The 20,660-nt window shown below is 42.6% G+C and overlaps 3 protein-coding genes and 1 non-coding gene across 6 annotated transcripts in view; 2 read left to right on the top strand and 2 right to left on the bottom strand.

Annotated features, from left to right (window-relative positions):
• Nucleotides 1–1,184, bottom strand: part of LOC118419105 (WD repeat-containing protein 17-like) — a 33,867-nt gene extending 32,683 nt beyond the window's left edge. For both annotated transcript variants that reach the window (XM_035825408.1, XM_035825407.1), the window contains exon 1: nt 685–1,184. The gene's annotated coding sequence lies outside the window, so the exon portion shown is untranslated. The remainder of the gene's footprint in view (nt 1–684) is intronic.
• Nucleotides 1,185–3,511: 2,327 nt separating this feature from the next.
• Nucleotides 3,512–12,856, top strand: LOC118419638 (dnaJ homolog subfamily A member 3, mitochondrial-like). 2 transcript variants are annotated; one of them, XM_035826120.1, is made up of 12 exons: nt 3,512–3,748; nt 4,474–4,604; nt 4,930–5,010; nt 5,173–5,397; nt 5,844–5,996; nt 8,251–8,398; nt 8,675–8,739; nt 9,343–9,471; nt 9,964–10,079; nt 10,422–10,519; nt 10,935–11,074; nt 11,484–12,856. In XM_035826120.1, the coding sequence occupies exons 1-11, from the start codon at nt 3,571–3,573 to the stop codon at nt 11,057–11,059; spliced, it is 1,449 nt and encodes a 482-aa protein (XP_035682013.1). In that variant the 5' UTR covers nt 3,512–3,570; the 3' UTR covers nt 11,060–11,074; nt 11,484–12,856. The 2 variants fall into 2 exon arrangements, with proteins under 2 accessions (XP_035682013.1, XP_035682014.1); XM_035826121.1 differs by lacking the exon at nt 10,935–11,074.
• Nucleotides 12,857–14,907: 2,051 nt separating this feature from the next.
• Trnaa-ugc lies at nt 14,908–14,979 on the bottom strand. Its single transcript has one exon. It is a non-coding gene; the product is annotated as a tRNA-Ala (tRNA).
• Nucleotides 14,980–15,233: 254 nt separating this feature from the next.
• LOC118419079 (F-box/WD repeat-containing protein 7-like) overlaps nt 15,234–20,660 on the top strand; it is a 34,728-nt gene continuing 29,301 nt past the window's right edge. The window contains exons 1-2 of the mRNA XM_035825359.1: nt 15,234–15,769; nt 17,752–18,108. Of these exons, the coding sequence (XP_035681252.1) occupies nt 15,635–15,769; nt 17,752–18,108 (492 nt within the window). The 5' untranslated portion in view covers nt 15,234–15,634. The remainder of the gene's footprint in view (nt 15,770–17,751; nt 18,109–20,660) is intronic.

Here is a 20,660-nt window from a genome sequence, read left to right on the forward strand (position 1 = left end):
AAACACACGAACACAGACTAATGGCACCAAAATATAACCTTTGCAAAGATAATAAAACTCGAGGACCTGGTTCGAAAAGTTATAATAAAAGAGAGTGCTGTCTGGATATCAATGATCTATAAAACCATGGTAACTAGAATCTTACTTGATTCTAAGTATTTCTCAATTCCCCACCTTTCTCTTTGAAGATTGACTCCAAGAAACTGTTAATGTTAGCAAAAAGGGAGGTCGATGTTGTAGCAATTTAACTAGGGTTCTCCACTTTTATTTATGTTGACATTGCACTTAATCAAATTAGGCTTCGAGTGTTTCTGTTAAGTCATTCCCGTTGGTTAACCCCCTAAATCTAATTGAATTAGTGCAAATGTTGACGCCAAGTGCTCCCTGCTTCCATGTACATAAAAACATTGTAGGGTCACTAGAGTATGATTGTGTACTTTAATTACGTTACGGTTGGACGAATAAGATAACAATCATGACAACAAGACATCTCTTCTCTCTACGTGCCCTGGCTGACGCGAAGACATCGCTGTTTCCTGTGATCATTTACATTGAATTGCTAATCCTATAATCCAATCAAACAGGGATTATAATCTAGCTGTCGCACAATGCGTAACAATATTGAAACCATGCAAATGTAAACAAAGGAATAGTTGGAGATCCGTATGAAAGGTTGCTACCTACCGGGGTTGCAGAGCTTTGCTCGCGGTTTCTCGGGCGCGATCGGCCGACGGTGTTTACACGCCGAGTAACGATGGTACTTCAGGGTGGCTTTCCAGACTTCAGCTGATGTGATATGATAGATGTCAAGGACTTTATGATATTGTCATTACGACGGTCACGCTAGTCACGTTAACAACAGCAGTTGGCTGAAATTATAGGTTTAAGCACCGAGCGTCAAGGATCCTCAGTCGGCCACCGACACGGTCTACAGCCCGCCCACTCGACACGACAGAGCCCCGGCTGTACAGAAAGGTGGGAACGGAAGAAATCGCCTTCCCCTGCGGTGAGATGGAGAAGTAACGACTGTCAGCCCCTGCAACTGTCTTCACCAAAGAGGTCACCGTTTGCCCTCGAAGCGCTGAGAAGTTTATTTTAGTTCGAAGAAATGCGCGACTACCTGCAGGAGTCCACCGCCATCTTCGTTTGGAGCGCCAACTCTCGTGAGGTGACGCACAGCGCGAGACTTGGGGGTAGTACGTTGATTCAAGTATTCAAGTTGAGTGGGTATAGCTGCTCCAAAACAGTGGCGTTTCTCTCCAAAAACAGTAACAGTAAATCTTATAGCGTGTACAAGCCCAGTTTTCAATAGTTTTAGTGCAATTCTATGGATGATTTTTTTTCATAATTATCTATGATACTACAATGTATGTGATATAGGGACAAACCATTGACGATATCGGGGAAGAGGCTCCACCGATGACGAAAATAAAACTGCCATTGCACACGTATAACTTTTCCGTTCCGCTACATTATTTCAAGGCAGTTATGTAGTAAAGCGCCCTCAGATGTTTTTAGCTTTGTTATATAATTTCCTTGGTTATATCAATGTGGTATCGACATGATATGTACAGGTGTAACTTAAGTGTGACACAATTATGATAAGCTATGATGACCTTTTGTAAATGGGTCAGATCGTGTCAGCTCAGACAAAAACTAACGATGTGTCCTTATTTTGTAACACATGTTTACAATGGTGCCAGGATTACCTATCATGTGTAAAACAGTCCCCAGTGTCATGTGCAGTCATGCGTCATGGCGATATGACAATCAGTCTAATGGGTGAAGAAAAGTATATTTTGATTGCCCCACTTACTGATGGCATGTTATGTAGCATGCTTCTTGAGATAGACATTAGCCTCATTAGTCATTAGTAGGCTTAATGGTCAGGCATTTAGGAGCTTAACATGCATTTTATTTGTGGCCAGTAACGCCAGTTCTACCAGGAGGCTTTACCAGAAATCGGGTCACAATCACGACTGATATGCCATTATAATTGCATACTAGTATTATAAAAGCGCAAAAACTCCGCCCCTTAGAGTCAGCTCGACTCAGTGCTCGCGTAATGGGACAGATTAGAGTAAGTTCTATTTGCGGGGAAGTAGTGCCGAAGCAGCAAGTTTCATTCAAGGACGCTGTTTTGACATGGAATGTGTTGAATTCAACAAATGACAAACTATCGGATTGATCGGTTCCTTTTGCTCTGAGCTTTGATTCATCGTAGAAAGAATGTGCTAAAACCTCCTTGATCGTTGTACACATCGGGAGATGCAATTAGAATGATGAAACTCCCATGAAGGCAGTCACTGACAAGTTGTGACTGTTTGCACCGTTTGAAAAGTCATCTGTCTCTCTTATTCGGAAGCAGTACAATGTACGTGCGTGCACAATATATGACCCCGCTCAATAAAACGGCCCAGAGTAGGTGCTTAGCGCATCAGCCTGCATTTCACAGGCTTACCTAAGCTTCAGTGCACCTCCGTGCTCTGACACTAATGACCGTGTGGGAAAATTGACCGTAAATCCAGGTCTCCTATGAAACTCAATCATTCTCACGATTTCTCCCTGCGTGACCGCCCCAAAGATCGTTCATCTTCCAACGCCAAATGTTCTACGCACTGACAACTTCACATATTCTTACGGTACCGAATGATGTGTGCAGTGGAAATTAAAATCACTTTTCTCCTTCATGAAGGTGAGAAGTCAAGGCGGTGATGAGTATGTCACGTGGAACATTTGTCAGGGGGCGCCGTTGTGCGTAAATGGGGAGGATCAGCAGTCAGTAATGGTTGTGTAGCATTACAGGCCATTTCAGTCTTCAATCATTGCTACATAAATCGTATAGGTAATGGGGATTTTTGGGGAATGATCGGAAAGTATGTTTAGACTTAAAGTCATGCTGTAACAGTGAAGTTAGCGAGCTATGTTTTATCTGAATAACGCTGATAGATAACGTTCGTTAGGTATTTTTGTCCATGTCATTCTATCATTTTGTATGGTACGGGCGCTTGTAATTCAAAACTGTTGAACATTAATGAAACTTTGTTGCAACCACTATTCATCTTAACTATCAATCTGTAAACCATATTTTACATACAAAATCTGATACAAAATGGTCCGAAAACTTCATCGTCAAACGTCTATGAAAGGGGGCTGTTTCTTGGCTGCAATGCGCAACATAGACGGTAGGTGGCTCTGGTTTCTGCACTGCACACTGCACTAGCACGTCACCGGAACGTACTGCGCCTGCGCGAACCCTGGTGGTTTGGGGCTTGGTTTGGTCAACGTTGCATTGAAATCCCGCTTGTTGCACAATATATGTTAGAGACATGGTTTCATGTAAAACGTACACGGAGTTTTACCCTTATATACGCACGTACTTTCTTAAATGCGGCCCTTTAGTAAACCGGTAGTTTAGCATGTCTATACTTTTCGCGCAGGCGCAGTACGTTCCGGTGACGTGCTCACTGCACTGCACTCACTGCACCCTCCATCAGGTCTCGTCGTAAAGTCTCGCGAGAGGTTGCGACTGCTATTGATGCGCTTGCGCAGAACAGCAGCCGAGAAAAAATGGCTGTGTCCCGGTTTTGCAGACTGAACTTGTCGAAAAATCTTCAAATTTCCGTTTCACACAGAAATCCCAGATTTCCAGGAGCAGGAAACAGTTCCCTTATAGTTTATTTCAGAAGTTTATCACATTTTAGGGCTCCAGCATGTGGATGTCAAGCCGTTTTAACGGGCAGAATAGGTGAGTTTTGTAACCTTGTATGCCGGTTTGTTGCGCACATGGTAGTCTGCTAGTGCTAGCTGTCCTTTGGTTCGTTCTAGAAAAATCACGACTTATTTCAGAAATCTTTCCTGTCACTCCTTTTGTGATAGGTCTCATTTTGTGCCAACAAAGTCAGCATTTTAGAAAGGGTGTTTCCATCAGATAGCGTGTCAAATGCCAGTGAACCTTTGCTTCATAAAAATCGGAAGGTTAGTTACGTCATCCTATTTCTACACTACAGGGCAAGTCCACGGTGGGCCCAAGGGTTCAACTCTTGTTGTTTGTTGATGACAATTAATCCAACGTTGTTGAACTTGAATTTCAATACATGTTACTGTGACATGTATCAACTTGACCTTCAACATGAAGATATGCGTATTTTTTTACATGTACTATTAAAACCTCCCTGCTATTTTGTAGATCTAAATTAAAATAGGAATATGTTGATGTATACTAAACATGCCAGAATAATCATCACCATCATTGGGGGCTTTGATGAAGAGACAAATATACTGTAAATCTGAAAACTTTTGCAGAGGTGTTATTTTCGTGGTGACCTTTCCACAGCAAATTCTTGATGCCGCAAATATGCATTTTCAATGTATTACTATTACTAAAGACTGAAAAGAACCTGATCCCTCCCACAATGGAATAAAACCACAGTGAAACTGAAAGGTAATGTACTGACTATTCTACCTTTGCAGCACAACAGTGGTTACGGACAACAGAAGGGTTCCACACTTCCTCAGTTTGTACACAGAGAAAAGACTTTTACAAAATTTTAGGAGTTTCCAAAAATGCATCACAAAAAGATATCAAGAAGGCCTACTATCAGGTGAGAAATTCATTTTTATGTGGTACACATGAACCATTATTTACTGATGTCCTGCAATATCTTTAGCTGTTTTTTGTTCTTATAAAATATAACACCAGGCCAATGATTAACACTACTTCTGCTGTTCACATACTGCAATGGTACTCACTACCTTGTAGATCTGATGTTATGAGGCTATGCTAACAGCTCTATACAAATATTTTAGTAGTAGGTCTTGGAGTCACTCTAACTCTAGGATTCACACAAATTTTTACAGCATGCTGTGATAAATCTGATATACCGGTATTGGCAAAGTAGCTAAGTTGTTTTGGGTCTTGTATTTCAGTTGGCCAAGAAGTGGCATCCAGACACAAACAAGGATGCTGACGCTGGGAAGAAGTTCGCAGAAGTTGCAGAAGCATATGAGGTAAGATGAAGGGGGATTTTGGTATAGAGACGAAGTCTCTCAAATTTATCCTCACAAAACTTCAAATCATTACACAGCGGTATGAGACTTTTGAATTATTGTTGGACATGTGTTACTGTTGGTTGACTGTAACTCTTCTCTCTCTCTCAACTTTTTCCTTAGATATTAGGGGATGATCAGAAGAGACGGGAATACGACACGTTCGGTTCGACGGGTGCGTTTGGCGGAGCGGGTGCCAGTACGGGCCAGGGCTTCTCCCAGAGCCAGTGGTCGACAAACATCGACCCTGAGGAACTCTTCCGCAGGGTCTTCAGCGAATTCTCCAATGCAGGAAGGGGAGGTTTCCAGGGGTTCGATTTTGAGTCACAGTTCGAGCAACCACAAGAGGTGGGATTTTATATATCATGATTGAGTCTCAAGGGTTGTCATACCATTCAGCACATTTCTATTGTATTTTCTACTGAGATGCCCATTTTGTCGTCTAGTACCTTTGGATGGGACATGATTTGACATCCTTCATTCAAACACATGTGCTGTAAAGCCATATTTCCTATCTACCCTATAACGAAAAGGAAACAAAGTAAAGGCAGAATATTCAGTCTTCATTTAGTGCACACATTGGATGTCTTTGGTAATACATGTGTGGTCCACAGCCAGCCAAGGGCTAAGATGTTAGCTTTTTTTATGTCCTGTATTTTTGTACATTTGAATGCGTACTACGTATGCTACCAGACTTACAGTAAATTGTACTCGAATACTGCAGTGATACTAACTAAGTGAAGAGCTTTGTGAATATGTGTTGAATATATGTTTTAACTTTTGTTTCCCACCAGTTTGTTATGGACCTGACGTTTACCCAGGCTTGTAGAGGAGTGAACAAGGAGCTCAACTTCACCATGATGGACAGCTGTCCCAGATGTAAGGGAAACAAGGCTGAGCCAGGGACGAAGATCACACGCTGTCAGTACTGCCATGGCACTGGTCAGGTGAGGATATTACATGTATAATGAACCTTTACAGTGTTCTCACCAGGAATTTTTCACAGCGTCGGGCAGGGGTCCGGGGGCCGCCGAAGGCCCCCGGCGGGGTCCAGGGGCAGAGTCCCGGTGGGGGGACCCAGGGGGGCGAAGCCCCCCGGAAGCTCTTGCATTTTAGGCTATTGAGAAGGCTTATTTCATCATTTTTTTAGGGCCATATCTACGATAATCGCAGCAGTCACTTAACTTCTCGTCAGCAGTTTGACGTAACAATATTTCGGGTCAAAGATTCACAGACAACTAAAAACTCATACGGTCATAAACAACAAACTTTACTCAGCTCAACAGTACTTAAAAATATTGTCCTGGTTGCCATCCGAAGTTGAAGCGCTTGTTTATAGCGCTAGTATCGCTGTTAGCAGCCGTGCCACTTTTGTTGACGGTCTCCCTGCGTCGCCGCCTCGCCGTTAGAGTTTAGACGATATTCCCACGGACATGTTTCAAGAAAATACCCGGTAAAAACCGCTGTTCCGCGTCAGATTCCATTCTTTAAAACATGTGGGACTCCGTGTTACAGTCTAATAAATATTTTGTAGAAGCACCGCTGTGGGAAAGAAAGTCCAAGGAATGTAATATTACGTTGAAGTTCGCTGTAAACTTGCACACGGCACATGACTGAAACTGTAAACAACAGCCGCGTTTGATTGATAGCCGGCGGCCCTTTGATCAAATCGGAAAGGTGCCGATACTGCCCTGGCGGTTTGTGGGCGGGGCCACAAGGGGAGGCTTGTCGGCGAAACTATTAAACGCCCGGGTTTTACATACAAACTTACGATGGTTTGTATCTTGCGAATGCCGATACAAAGAGCTTCAAATTTAGAACAGGAATTTTGGGAAAGCGACCCGCTCTTGCTCCAGAATTATGTCGGAAAGAATTGATTCTATTTCCAGCGCTGAAGTAAAAATTACGCAACTATCAGTAACAGCCTATGTTGGTCAACCCAGCTCCCCAAATAAGGGCATTCCCCGGGAACTGGCTGTTCCGGGGAGATATCCCACCCCACTGATCACTTGCAGCACACGCGCTACTCATTTTATTTTATTTTTTTTGGCACGAACGCAGGGCGGCACACGCAAAATTTAGAACAGGAAACTTTGGAACACGACCCGTTCTTGCTCTAGAAATGTGTCAGAAATAATTGATTCTATTTTCCGTACTGAAAAAGAAAGACGCAACTGCTAGTAACAGCCTCTGTTTATCAACGCCGCTGTTCCGGCTGTTCCGGGGAGAGATCCCACCCCGCTAATCACGTGCGGGCAAGGCCCTCTCGCGTCTGTGTTTACATTTCCGCGCGCGGGAACGCAAGGGTGGGAGGGGCTGCGAAACAGCGGTACGGTGCTGTAAAACACCTCACTTCGAGCTGATAACTTCCTGAAACAGCGAAGGCGCGTGCTTGGCGCGTGCCTATGTATTTTTACTACGATATTTTTCTTTTATTCCCCATTTTTTTGCCGCTACGCTGGATGAAAAAGCAGCGTAGCGGGCGTTTTACAGCGTCATTTTTCCAGCCCACAGCGTATCGGCCCGCTATGCTGAAAAGGCCTGGTGAGAACACTGCTTTATCAATAAGGTTACGTTTTTCTACTGCATGTGTTTCTAGTTTAGTTTCTAGCTTTGGAATATCTGATAACATATATATCATGTTTCTGCCATTCTAACTTGAAAGATGTCAATCCTGTATCAGATTTCCTCTATAACTTTTCTTATTTGTACCTTACTAAGGAGGCAAAAAGATATTTATTGTGTACTGACATATTGGGTCAGTCTAGAGAGAATAATGATGATCTTTGACATGTCGATGATTACAACCCCTTGCTGTTCACATCCTGAATGTGACAACTTGGAGAAAATATGCTAATGAGGCATGTGTCAATCTTAAAAAATATATGCTGATAAGGCCTGTGTCAATCTTTGAGAAAATATGCCAATGGGACAGATTTCAATTGGTGGATAAAACTTAAAAGCTGCTAGTCTTGGACAAAGTATGCTGTCAAGGCATGTGCCAGCCCTGTGTTTGAACTTTTATTAATGAAAGCTCAAATTGGCCGGCCGCTGCTTTTCATTGAGCTCATGAGGGAAGAGGCACGGGTCAGACAAAGTATATAACAGAGTTACAGTTTCCGTGAGTCTTATACGTCTATATGCACAATGCTCTATTAGGTAAACTGTTCCTGTAAATATCTGTGTTTTTACACTTGTCAGGAAACCATCAATACTGGTCCCTTCATGATGCGCTCGACCTGCCGGCGGTGCCGAGGCCAGGGCACCATCTACTCAACCCCCTGTATACTGTGCAGAGGACAGGGCAAGACTCAACAGAAGAAGTCAGTCATGGTGCCTGTACCAGCAGGTTAGTACAGAAGATGGCTTACTATTCCTGGAAAACATATCATCTACTGTACATACAAGGCTACTGGATTGGTCCAAAAAAAATCAGTGGACTTGATTTTGAGCCAAGTAGAAATTACCAGATTATATCGGCAGGGGTTTACATGTTTTGCCACTTACCAGTTCAAGAAAATAACAAGAGTAGAGTAGAGTTTATAGATCTAATCATTTATATAAATTTTACAGTCTTGTATTATTCACAAAATGCAAATCTCACCCCTTCATTCCATCTTCCCAGGTGTTGAAGATGGACAGACTGTGAGAATGCCCATGGGAAGTAAGGAGCTCTTCATCACATTCAGGGTGAGTACAGCAATATTGAAACATTACAACACTGTATAGTGAAGTAAGTAAGTATGTACAACACTGCTGTAGTTCAGTTGTTTGTAAATGGCTGAGACCTGTTCAGAATTTTAACCTTTGATCTATTGATCTATAGCAGAGTGTAGAATTCTCTTCGGTGTGGTATCCTTTACTTTGTCATTGACTTGTTCTGCCATATGTCCAATCTGCCCTATAACAAAGGTACAAAAGAAAACATAGTAAAGACAGAATATTGTCTTCGAAGTTAATTCAATGCACACATTGATCATGAATATGTCAGACTTGCAGCAAATATGGTCCATAGTCAAGGGTTAAGATGTTAACTTTTTTTATGTCCTGTATTTATGTACATTTGAATATGTACTATGCATACTACAGTACTAGACTGACTGACAGAAGATTGTTTGTAATACAATTATATGCACTGTCATATAAATCTGATCGGATATGTTGTGTATGTTTTGAAGCTATATTGACAGCTCCATGCATTGTCTTCCAGCAAGTGCATACACTTGAATTCCTCTGAAATTGTAAAAAAAGCATGTCAGGTTTGCAGCACATGAAGTTGTTCCCCTGTTCCAGGTTGCGAGGAGTGACTACTTCCGCAGGGAAGGCGCAGACATCCACACTGACGCTGCCATCTCCATTGCTCAGGCCATTCTCGGAGGAAACATGCGCATCAAGGGCATATATGACAACGTCACCATCGATGTAAGGAAATCCTGGATACATTATAAAAGTTTAAATCCCTCCTACACTTTTCCTTGTATAATTGCAGTACCCATCTCCATTTCTATAGCCTTAGTCTACACAGGTTGCTACAGCAGGGGTTAGTCCACTGGTAGTGGTATGTGTTCAACTCCCAAACTTGTAAGTGCTGAGTGCTAAGCAGAGAAATTGGAATGTACCATTTTTTAAACTCTTTTGTATGACCCAGCTGGGGTTTGAATTGCAGCTACTCTGTTCCATACCATTATTTCTGTTGTACTTTTTGCAGGCCCATGATTAACACTACTTCTGCTGTTCACATACTGCAATGGTACTCGCTACCTTGTAGATCTGATGTTATGAGGCCGTGTCAAAATGTATGTAAATTTTATGTAAACTAAAAATCTGATCTCATGCAAACATTACATTATGCCGACTGGATATTGTTTGTTTAAAAGTATGGTGATTGATGTGTTCCCATTGCTTCAAATGTAGATCCCACGTGGAACCCAGTCCCACACACGGCTCCGACTACCAGGGAAGGGTATCAAACGTGTGCAGGGGTATGGCTATGGTGACCACTATGTCCACATCAAGATCAAGGTCCCAGAGTAAGTAACACATACATACATACAACAAGGTGTATTCTGTATCACCCGAGGCACTAGCCCAACCGCAGTTGGAATTGCCTGAAGAATAGAGAGTAACTCGACAGACGAAAGGGCTGGATTCAAGGTTGATGCGGTTATTCAGTGTTACGGTTTTATTTATCTGTATGTCATGCCCACCCTAGAAAACACACGTTTCAGTAAAGTTGAGTAGACCATAGAATTTAGTTATGGAAAATTTGAGTTTTTTTTTTTTTTCATGAAAGTAACTTTTTCTTTCATGAAATAGACAGGATTTGATGATAGCACTTAAAACTTATCTTCGGTTTGTTATTTGTTTTTTAGTTCCTTGTCAGCAAAGCAGAAGGCCCTGGTCATGGCATATGCAGAGGAGGAAAGAGATGTAGATGGCACAGTGCAGGGCATCACAAACACTCAAGATGGTGAGTACATACATGGTTGACAAGATAAGACAGTGTTTCCTTAACCCTCTGCTACATCCTACACAGAAATTTGTGCATGGATAGCATTAGCTTTTAGTTTGCACACACTGGCCATAAGCTAGCACAAAATTGGTTGTCGACTTGAATATGAGAGTATGCTGTGAAGAGTTTGTTTTAGATTCAGTAACCTACTGTAATACAGATTCAAAACACTTGGAAAAAGCCATACACACTCTCTGTGATTTTGTGATCTTAGTTTTGTTTTCTTTCATACTACTTAACAAATAGACTAGACAAAAACAATTCCCATCATGTTTTGACTTGTTGGTTGCCCTTCCTTAAAACTGAGACCAAATCTGTTACCAAAAAGCTTAGTAAATTGTTTAAAAAGCAGTTGTTTCCCTCTGTCCAACAGTGGAGAAAACCCGAGTTCAGGATAACGTTGGGGATACAGAGGAGGTAGAGCAGAAACAGGGTGGGGGATTCCTCAACAAGGTCAAGGACAAGATTGTGGGGTGGCTGGGCAACTTCCAACGATAGCAGGATTTCTTAGAGGTATGGCAGTAAATTTCCCCAATCTTTATGATATTTCGTATAAAAACAGAGAAAGGAATTGCTTGATCTACCTCTAAGAAATCCACCAATGACAATACTACTGGTAGTTATACGGCCAAGCAAAAGGTACAGGGTTTCTATACTGTACCTCACTTCAGTCAAAGGTGCCCAAGATGACCACTCAGGGCACATTGAAAGTGAAAAATTTGCAAAGCATTTTTTGGACCCCCTGTCAGACCGCCATTGCTCATCATTGTGGGGTACGAATGATTGTACCGTTTCCCATTTTATTCACATCACATACAAAGTCCCTCCCACTTCTGCCAGCTTGATGATTATTCCTGTATTACTTACCTGGGTACCTTTCATGAGACATGACCTTTGACGAGTGCCGTTTCCTCTGCCACAGGTGGGAAGCAGGCTATAGAAGACGAGGAAGGCCTGCTGGCCAAGGTGAAGTCAGTGCTGTGCGGAGACTGGCTGCCCAAGCGCAAGATCGGACAGAACTAAGACTTGAAGAACCTGCTGACTGACTCTCCTGTTTACTCTCAGATGCCACCTTCCTCTTGTACATGATAGAACAGCTGCTCTGCTTGATAAGGCTATGATAGGGGGAGGGTTAGACCAGAAAATTTTCTTCCCTTTCATCCTATTGTTTAATCAGCCCCGTAAAACCCCCATAGGTGCCTCAATGTACCAAATTGTGGTCACTGCACTGGTAAGGAACTGAACATTGTATTTACAGTAACCTGTCTCAAAACCAGGCTATGGGACCGGTGAGGTGAGGTGAGGTGAGGTGAGGTCTCATCTCAAACAAGAAGTGAAGTAACTCTATTTCATATGTTAGATACATGCCATCTAAGTGTCAAAGAAGGGAGAACTAATACAAATGTAATTTACTTCTGATTCATCAGGCCTCATCTTCTCTGTGTAGTGCTGTAAGTAAGTTTGATAATATAAAAAATAGTAGTCTGGATGTTACAACTGTAAATGGTGTGAGAAATAATGTAACATTGAAAGATTTGAATGTACAGAACATACATGATTTTATTGGTCAATTGTTGAGTTTGAAACTTGTGTATAGGTAAAGTGGGTCAAGGAGGTTAAAAAAGAGTGGGATAACACAGGGTTGATGAAGTACCAAACTTACTCTCCAAGCAGAGGTTGGTGGGGAAAATTGTGACCTTTCATAATTTTTTTTTTACTGGCCTTCCCACCTCTGCTTGGAGAGTATACCAAACTGGTGTTTGTGCATTTTGTACACCAATGAGAGAGTGCTGTGGGTGCAAATCGTTGGTCTCTACAGGACTCCATAGATTGATGGTAGAAATTGGCCAAATAAACTAGCCAGAGGAGTTAGCCGGCCAGAGGAGTGGAGTGCCAGTATTGTATAGGCAAAAGCTTTTGAGTGGAGACATAGGCCATAAGTTGCATGGTTATGAGACCAACAGACTGGCTGCTTAGTTCTCAGTGTAAAGTGATTTTCTGACCCTACAAAACTCACTGAAAAACTTCAATAAACTAGGCTATTTGGCACATATTATCAGCAGTAGACCATAAAAAAGCGTTGCAACTTCCAGGCCTTCAGAGGAAATATAACCTTCCTGTGAACTGACTCGAACTAGCAATTACTCTCCATTTTGCTGAATTCTTGAATCCATACCCCATAGAAATTCCTGGTGGAGGCTAGCAACTCACCTCAGTCTCCAACATTATCTCTTTGGAAATGATGTACTCAAGAAAAACAGCTACAAGTACCATTAAAACCTTAAACAGTTTGAATTGTGAGATTTATCAATAGCTTACGTGCTGTTTGCATGCAACTGGTAACACAGGTCAGCCCGAGAAAGTTGTCAACATGATGAAGATGAGGAGGGCTGTTGGGCAACTTTTTCAAAACATGTGCTTCCCTATTGGAACAAGGAGGTTTTATCAAAATAAAACCTTGGTTGGAATGAATAGTAGTATACTTTTCCATACATCCAAGTGTCCTATATTCTCGCCTGCATATAGGGCAGTTAGATCCGTATACACCTTAGTGTAGAACGAAAAATCAGCATTATACTATCACATACATGTGTTGGGTCTCATTAGACGTAGTGGGGACCTTTAACGGTTGAAGAAATCACTGCAGGACACAGTAGCACTACAATATGAATATAAGCAGACGTTGGTTCGCACCTTCCAGTTGAAGCTACAATGGCTGTGCAGGCCAAACCACGAGAAGCAATTGCTGCAGTACTGGCAATGATTAACAGAGGCCGCTTTTGATCATTCAACGGAGGCTGACCTGACGTGAGGCAAGTAGCCGTTTTGGATGCAATTGGTAACAGAATCAGTACCTGTACAGGGCAAGGTCGGGTTTCTATGGCCAACATTATTGATCAAACAGGGATGGCAAAACTAGTCACATTAGGAAGATTGACCATCGTAGAGGTAAAATTCACTTCGGTAATGCATGCAGCGCGTTATCGTAGAGCGTTGTCGGTCTGGATTTAGAAAAGGCATTCCGAAGTTTCTAGCCTTCTTGCGCTTGCAGCTTCCTATATTAAACAGGCAGGCCCATTTGATTCGGCCAGAGCTTGGGTTTTTCATGAGCGTGGTGAAGAACGTGAACATGAGTATCGAACCTTTCTGGGACACAACGCGCGCACGCACGCACACACCATGATACAGGGGGAGAGAGAGAGAGACATTGAAGCTTTCCTACTCCTAGGACTCCCTCTTTAGTCTCCAAGCAGACCCTACGGTGCCTAAAGAGATAGCATCAAAGCTGGTAAAGGAGTATAGCCGGCCAAAGGGAGATAGCCTGCCAAAGGGAGTCAAACGGGCACCGCCGCTATACTAAGACTAAGTCCCTTGCCAGCTTTGATACTATTTCTAAGGCACCGTAGGATCTGCTTGGAGACTATCCCTCTTGCCGTTCCAGACATTTTCGAGTCTTAACCTTTTGGTGGCCTAGTGTCAGCCGAGGGCAGATAGTTCGCCACCCTGTCCCAAGAACTAGTCTCTCAACATGGTCGTATGTGCCCCAGGAATTCTGTGTCATGGCCAATCGTCATGGGTGGGCTCTTGAACTTCGTGTAATCACTAGCCTCCACCAGGACTTCAGAGTTCCACGCTTAGTTAGGTCCATGTTTCCCCTCCGGACGCGGCGGACCAACTTCTCTGGTAGCAAAACTGCCCTGGCAAATTTTTCTTCCTATAATAGCCAGCGAAGTCAGTCTGGTGGAGACTAGTAAATCATCTCGAAACAGGTGGATATATGAATTGGCCCAACCTCAGCACTGATCGAGACCTACTGGCCATGGGTACGGTGTTAGACAAGAAAAAAAAGCCATATTAGAAACTAAAAAAAAATCAATTCTATTGCTTACACTTACTACCAGTTAGGGCAAGAAGATTAGGGCCGGTTTAATCCTTAGGCATAAAACGATGATATCATTCCGTTTATTGGCCAACTTCAACTATTCTACCAGCAACCGGAATGAAAAGTGACCTGCAGGCTTCTTCTTGCATGGCCAGCCCGTCTGATATGTCATCAGCAACGATGTTGCCCGGTGATGAATTGTGGCCGGCCAACTATCTCATCATGTCATCTGAAAATCAATAAGTTGTACAAAATATATTCGCCTTCCTCCTCCAATTTCTACTTGTATTTCTTTTTATTCATAAAAAAATATTGCGATTGACCAATACAGTACCCATAACGTATAACTGGCTAAGATAAAAATAATGGTTTCATAGGCTCTTTACTACTTTATCTCTTTGATTAGATGCAAATGAAAAATCAAGCACACAGGACAACTTTTATGAAGAAAGAAAAAAACTTGTGGAGATGCCGGGGATCGAACCCGGGGCCTCACACATGCAAAGCGTGCGCTCTACCACTGAGCTACATCCCCTGACTTGTCCACCAAGTCTCGGCAACAGTCTATAAACAAATGAAACAACAATTCTCACATACACCTGTATTTGTGTTTGTTTCTGTTTGTGAATTAGTATGAGTCATTGAGGAATATTTGATTCTGATACTTATGAACATTTTGATACTGTCAATCATTTATGAATCCTTTGCCATTCTCAGTACATCGTAACCGCCCACATCGGGCGTTTCCGTAGCCGCCTACATCGGGCGTTTCCGTGACTGTTCGGCTATTTTCGTGAGTGGACCGGAAGACTACGGAGACCACGCAAAATGGCGGCTGAGGTGTCGGGTCGAGAGGAGTGTCCCCCTGTCCGTCACGCGCTAACTTAGCAAGACGCCGTGTCTACATCCGATACCTTCTCAAGACGCTGACAGAATGGCCTGGGAACTTGGGCATCGGGCCAGCCAGGTTACGTTCCAACGCTGCATTCCCCAGCTACCGTTTTAATAGCACACGCGATCGGAGACAAGCAGCGACTGGGGTCACTTCACAGGGGAGGGCGAACCGTTCACACAGCTGCCGCCGCCGCAATTTTCTTGTCGGAAAATCCCCCAACACCCGGTTTTTACTGTCGTCGGCCACTTGAGAAGATTGTAGGTGTGGTACCTGTCGTTATTACGTGTTGTTTTTGATGATCCGACGTCTACGTGGGTGTGAAATGGCGAACGGAAAGCGTCTCGACATCAACGTGGCAACAGTGGAAGACTTGGAGCGACTGAAGGGAGTCGGTCGTGCCAAGGCTGAGGCCATCATCGAGGCAAGAGAGGTATGCCAAATCTAAACTCATATCCACTTTCTTATCTTCCTTACTATTCAACTAAATTCCTCGGCCTCTTTGATATTATCTCTTAACCTTGTCATAAATTACTTGAGCTTCGCGCGCCTTTCCGATGACCTCTGCACCCAAGAACGTAACAGAATATGATACGGAAACAAAACAAAAACGCCGACTTGCAATATTATATTTCTCTCTTTTAACCGGTTGTCGTTATCCTTGTCATATATGTAAAGAGTTGGTGAAAGTTGTTCAGGGCATGTTTTATCTGATAGACATAAAAATTCTGGTTGAGGTTAGCATGAAAGCCGGCCGGTCACACACACAGACAGTTCCCATGCCGCTGCAAGCTGACACGGCCAGCCCTGTGTTGACACTAAAAATACCAAGGTGCAAATTTACATCCCGCCACTAGACCATGTCCAGCCAAAAACGTGGTGCTGTTTTGAACCTATTTACGTCCCGTTTCGTGTGGACGCCGTGCTATTTTGTTGCACGTAGCTTTGTCAGAGACAAAGGCGGAAGAGTCGGGACAAGTTCCCTTTGTTTTGGCGACGCTAAGAGAAGAACCCAGCTGTCCCAGGCCCTTGGTCCATGCCCCGGCTATACGGGACAATAAGTTTGTTTATGGACTGGCATGGTTGGAATTCTTTTGACTTGGCCTCCGTGTCTGATTCCTCTCAAAGGCCCTAGTATCGGGCTGGTCTGCCTAAAATACATGGGGTTTTACAGAAGGGAAACTGTGGCCGTAACACGAACACAAACAGTTACTGTGACTTGGGACTGGGACAAAGGAAGGAGGAGAGACAAAGGGGTGTGAAGACTCAGGTGATGTTGGGTCCCATGGGAACAGACATCTCTTCTTCTAGCTTTGTTGTAAAATAAACTCTTTCTTTCACATGCATCAGGGCCACTGTTTCTCACGGATCTGCAAAAAATGTCGCTATGTAGACAGGAGGGAAAAATCACACCTCACACTTCAGTGACAATGGTGGTAATCTGCTCAAAGTAACTCCCAGCCTCATAATTTACAGTCTCCTGTTGTTGTTTTTATTCACCCTTTCAGATTACAATTTTATAATTTCTGACTTCCTTTCAAGTCAACAATAATAAGAAATGGGTAATATACATTAAAATACAGACATGTAACTTGTAAGAATTTAAAAAAAAGAAAACAACAATACAAATGATAAATGCAAATGAGTAAATTTGATATAGATAATGAAATAGGAATACACTTCTGTGACAAATTTAGATTTCTTCATCAAGTTTACTTTTTTGAAATAATTCAATCTGTCCCCAAATCTAAACTACATTCTGTTTACTTCCACCTTTGTTGTTTACATACTGTCTGACTCAGTAAATTGATCAAGATAAATCTAGTAGATGATAATGTAAACTGTGCTTTATTACCTCCCTAAATGTGTATTGCCCCAAAACAACAAAGCAGTCAGACAGACAACCCCCATCGAGCAATCTTGGATAGTGATCTCAGTGTATTGTCTGGGGTTATTGGCGCAGTGTGGTCAATGGTCTATGATGACAAGCAAGTTGCTCTAGTCAGACCAAACCATGTTGCCATTTTGTAGTACTCCACCAGATGTTGTTTGTGGTCTGACGCAGTAGACATAGCTCTACAGCCTTGCTGCTTTCGTCATGCATGGCCTCCACCACTGGTATGTCTTGGTGCTGGTAGCCAACATGTTTTAGAACTGGGAAAGGAAAGTGTTTGGGAGTAAGAAGTGGGATTGAATTACACTTTTCTGTCAATAAGTACTGGCTCAGCACTTAAGAATTGAATTCTGAGATTGTGAGAACTTATAACAAAAGCAAAGGTAAGGCAAGAAGACCAAATCTAGCTTGTAGTATTTTCTCAGTGCTATGTAACCATTTCCAACTTAGTGTGACTCTTACTTGCTATACAGTACTTTTATAATATAGCTCCTAAAGTTTGGCTCTAATTCATGTTCCAGGTACAGGGAGGTTTTGACAACCTGGAAGCCCTGACTAGAGTCCCCGGTGTGGGAACCAGCATACTGGAGCTGAACCGTGGGAGCCTCATCTGCCACTCAGGAACCAGCCCCAGGAGAAGCCCCCATAGAATATTCAGCAGGACGTTAGAACTGCGGGGACGGGAACTGACCAGACCCAGCACCAGTAGGGCCATCTCTCCTCCGGCCGAGACAGAGCGGCCGGAGACCTCCTCAGCCATGAGAACGCCGGAGAGGACGCCGCCGGTCAGCAAAACTGCACCACACAAAACGGAGTCCAGGCACAAGCCATCAAGAATTCCTGTACCAAAGGGGGTGTCATCATGCATCAAGAACCTGGTAGGTGGACACAATTTTCCGCCAAGATTTATCATTGTTTTATTTTATTTACATCATGATATCTGTCCTTTGAGTCAGAGGTATTTCTCCGTTCTCCAAAGGATACACATAAGACATATTATAATGAGTGTGACACTTACACTGAAACTGTTGGAGTACGTTATTTATCGTTTGTAGCACACAGTAAGACAACTTACTATGCTACCATCATTAAAACTATGTGTAACTGTTGCCTTAGCAGGGTTCTCCCCAGAGGATGGAATAAGGGAGGCCCTCCACTATACTCCTAGCCAGCTCCACTATACTACTTTTCAAATTTAGTGTGTCTCTTCCCTATTTTCTTTGTTAGTTTTGCTAAGATTAATGACAATTCACAGATTTTTGTGCCAAGTGGCATCACTTTTCCAGTCAGCATTGTCTGCAAAAACTTGTGAATGAGCGATGATCAAAACAATAGTCGTTTTGCCACTTCACAACAAAGGAATCACAACAATATATTATACTTGTAGTATTTGACACTCTGTCATTGCAAAATGAACCCATTTTCATGAAAGCGCAGCGCGTTGGTGCAGGTTATTTTTACCAGCCCCTCCACTATACTAAAAAATTCTGAGGAGAACCCTGCTTAGGGTGTTCATGTCATCAGTAATATGGCAAAGGTTAACACGTGTCTATGTGACCCTACTATGTACACAGATATGACCTAAAATGTTACGATGCATATATGTATAATTTAGAGTATGCATTTTGTCATCTTAGTTGGTGCTAGATCAAGTTATGAACTTAACAACAGCTTAGTATGAGTCCTTTTTGCTGACATTGCAGAGATTTAGACTTAGTATTAGAGTGAGGCCTTGCAATTGTTGCATTTGTCTTTTCAAATGTATGGGGGAGCTTCAGACATTGGCCTCAGGTATCAAACCACTGTACATAAAGGAACTAACATGGTTCTGACAAGAGTAGGGGTGTCCCAATTAGCTTGGCTGAGAAAAGCATTATCCTTTGTCACAATTATTATGCCTTTAGATTTTGACCTTTACCCATTTTAGTATGTCACTCTGAATGATCGTCTGTTTGACATTGTTGTAATAGCTAAAAGTGGATCTGAATAAAGTCAAAGTCAAAGTCTGTTCACCTTTGTAGTATATGTGTAATTTTACATTAGTTGAATGTGTAGCAGATCTGAGACACTGACACAGAAGTTGAATTTTTATCTTTTGATTTTATAACAAAGCATCTTTTGGACAACACACAACAGGAAAGAAAGCTAGCAAAAGTCAACAAATTCTGACTGAGGTCTTATTTATTTTTTTCTACCAAGCAAATCTTGCTGGTTGGGTGCAAGGACACAATTTCAGCTAGTTTTTCTCTTAACGTTATCAGAAGTGCTGTCTTATGCTGTCTACAGGCATGTATACCCCTCCGATGCTGTCAGCTATGTCAATAATGTGGTCTAGGAGGATGGAAACAGTTAGCAGACCAAATAATTTAAACCAGTCTGGGTAAATCAATGTGGAATGTCCATCCTGTTTGTTGTGTGTGAAATAAGGATTTAAAGACAGCTTGTTTTCCTGCCAGGCAGTATTTCCACATGTAACAGATATGTGGAAGGGTTGATTAGATTTATCCTCACCTTGTTTGATGCTGGTTAGGGTTACCTGTGGATTTGTTGGCAACAGTAAGCAAAATTTGCTCCAGTCCAAGGCTATTTGTAGCTTGATGCTAATATTCAAGCAGATGTTAGGAGACAAAATCACTACAAAGTAATTCGTGTTTCTATCACACACTGTAACAAAAAGTACAACCCACAATATATATTTAGAAGCTTTCTATGTAATTGTAAGGCAATACATGTGGATCTAGTTATTGAAGCAACTGGATTAACTTATTAAGAGTTTGGAAATAGTCAGACGTTGCTTGCAGCTAGCATTTACTATCTTTCTCGTCAGTGATTATGTGTCAGCTGTAACGCTCTGCTGCTTCGGTAGGTGTCATGTTCTTTTGAAAGACATCCCTGCAGTTAACTTAAGTGGTGGACGTTTCTTCTCCATACATGCCCATTGCCCTGGCACTAGCACTGTTGCAGAGCTTTAGAGATTGTTGGTTAAAAAAATTGTTATTCATTATGATAGATTTTAAGAATTGTCCCCATAAGTTCTTAAGGAAATTAAGTGTAGAGCAAGATACTTCATTCTCAACTCTCAATTCAATAACAGTTCCCCTTGCGTCCCTTATCAATGGCCAGTGATGGATAAGGGATTCACTGATCAATGGCAGTAATGCCACTCGAGAGCCTCCCATTCAAAGGTTTCCCAGTGAAAGATGTCCAGCGGTTTTCTGGGGTAACCAGCCACATGGTGTGGTGTCAAGGGCCACAGTGCTAGATTGACCCTCTGTCATGGGTCTCCTTCTCTCTGTGCCATTGTTGACCCTATTGTTCTCTCGTAAACTGCCCAGTTGACTGACCGAAGGGGAAAGTCCCGATGGGAAACGATCCTGTGTCATTGTGTGGAGTTCCTTTGATTGTCCATTGTTGTGAAGGGGCAGTTCAC

This window comes from Branchiostoma floridae, chromosome 7, assembly GCF_000003815.2.
Source record: "Branchiostoma floridae strain S238N-H82 chromosome 7, Bfl_VNyyK, whole genome shotgun sequence".
In the NCBI taxonomy this organism is placed as follows: Eukaryota; Metazoa; Chordata; class Leptocardii; order Amphioxiformes; family Branchiostomatidae; genus Branchiostoma; species Branchiostoma floridae.

Bases quoted from the DNA above. Each gene is read 5' to 3' on its own strand.
- LOC118419638 (XM_035826120.1), top strand. From the start codon at position 3,571: ATGGCTGTGTCCCGGTTTTGCAGACTGAACTTGTCGAAAAATCTTCAA. The intron at 4,605-4,929 runs GTGAGAAATTCA...CTTGTATTTCAG, and splicing joins TCAAGAAGGCCTACTATCAG to TTGGCCAAGAAGTGGCATCC. The intron at 8,740-9,342 runs GTGAGTACAGCA...CCCCTGTTCCAG, and splicing joins AGCTCTTCATCACATTCAGG to GTTGCGAGGAGTGACTACTT.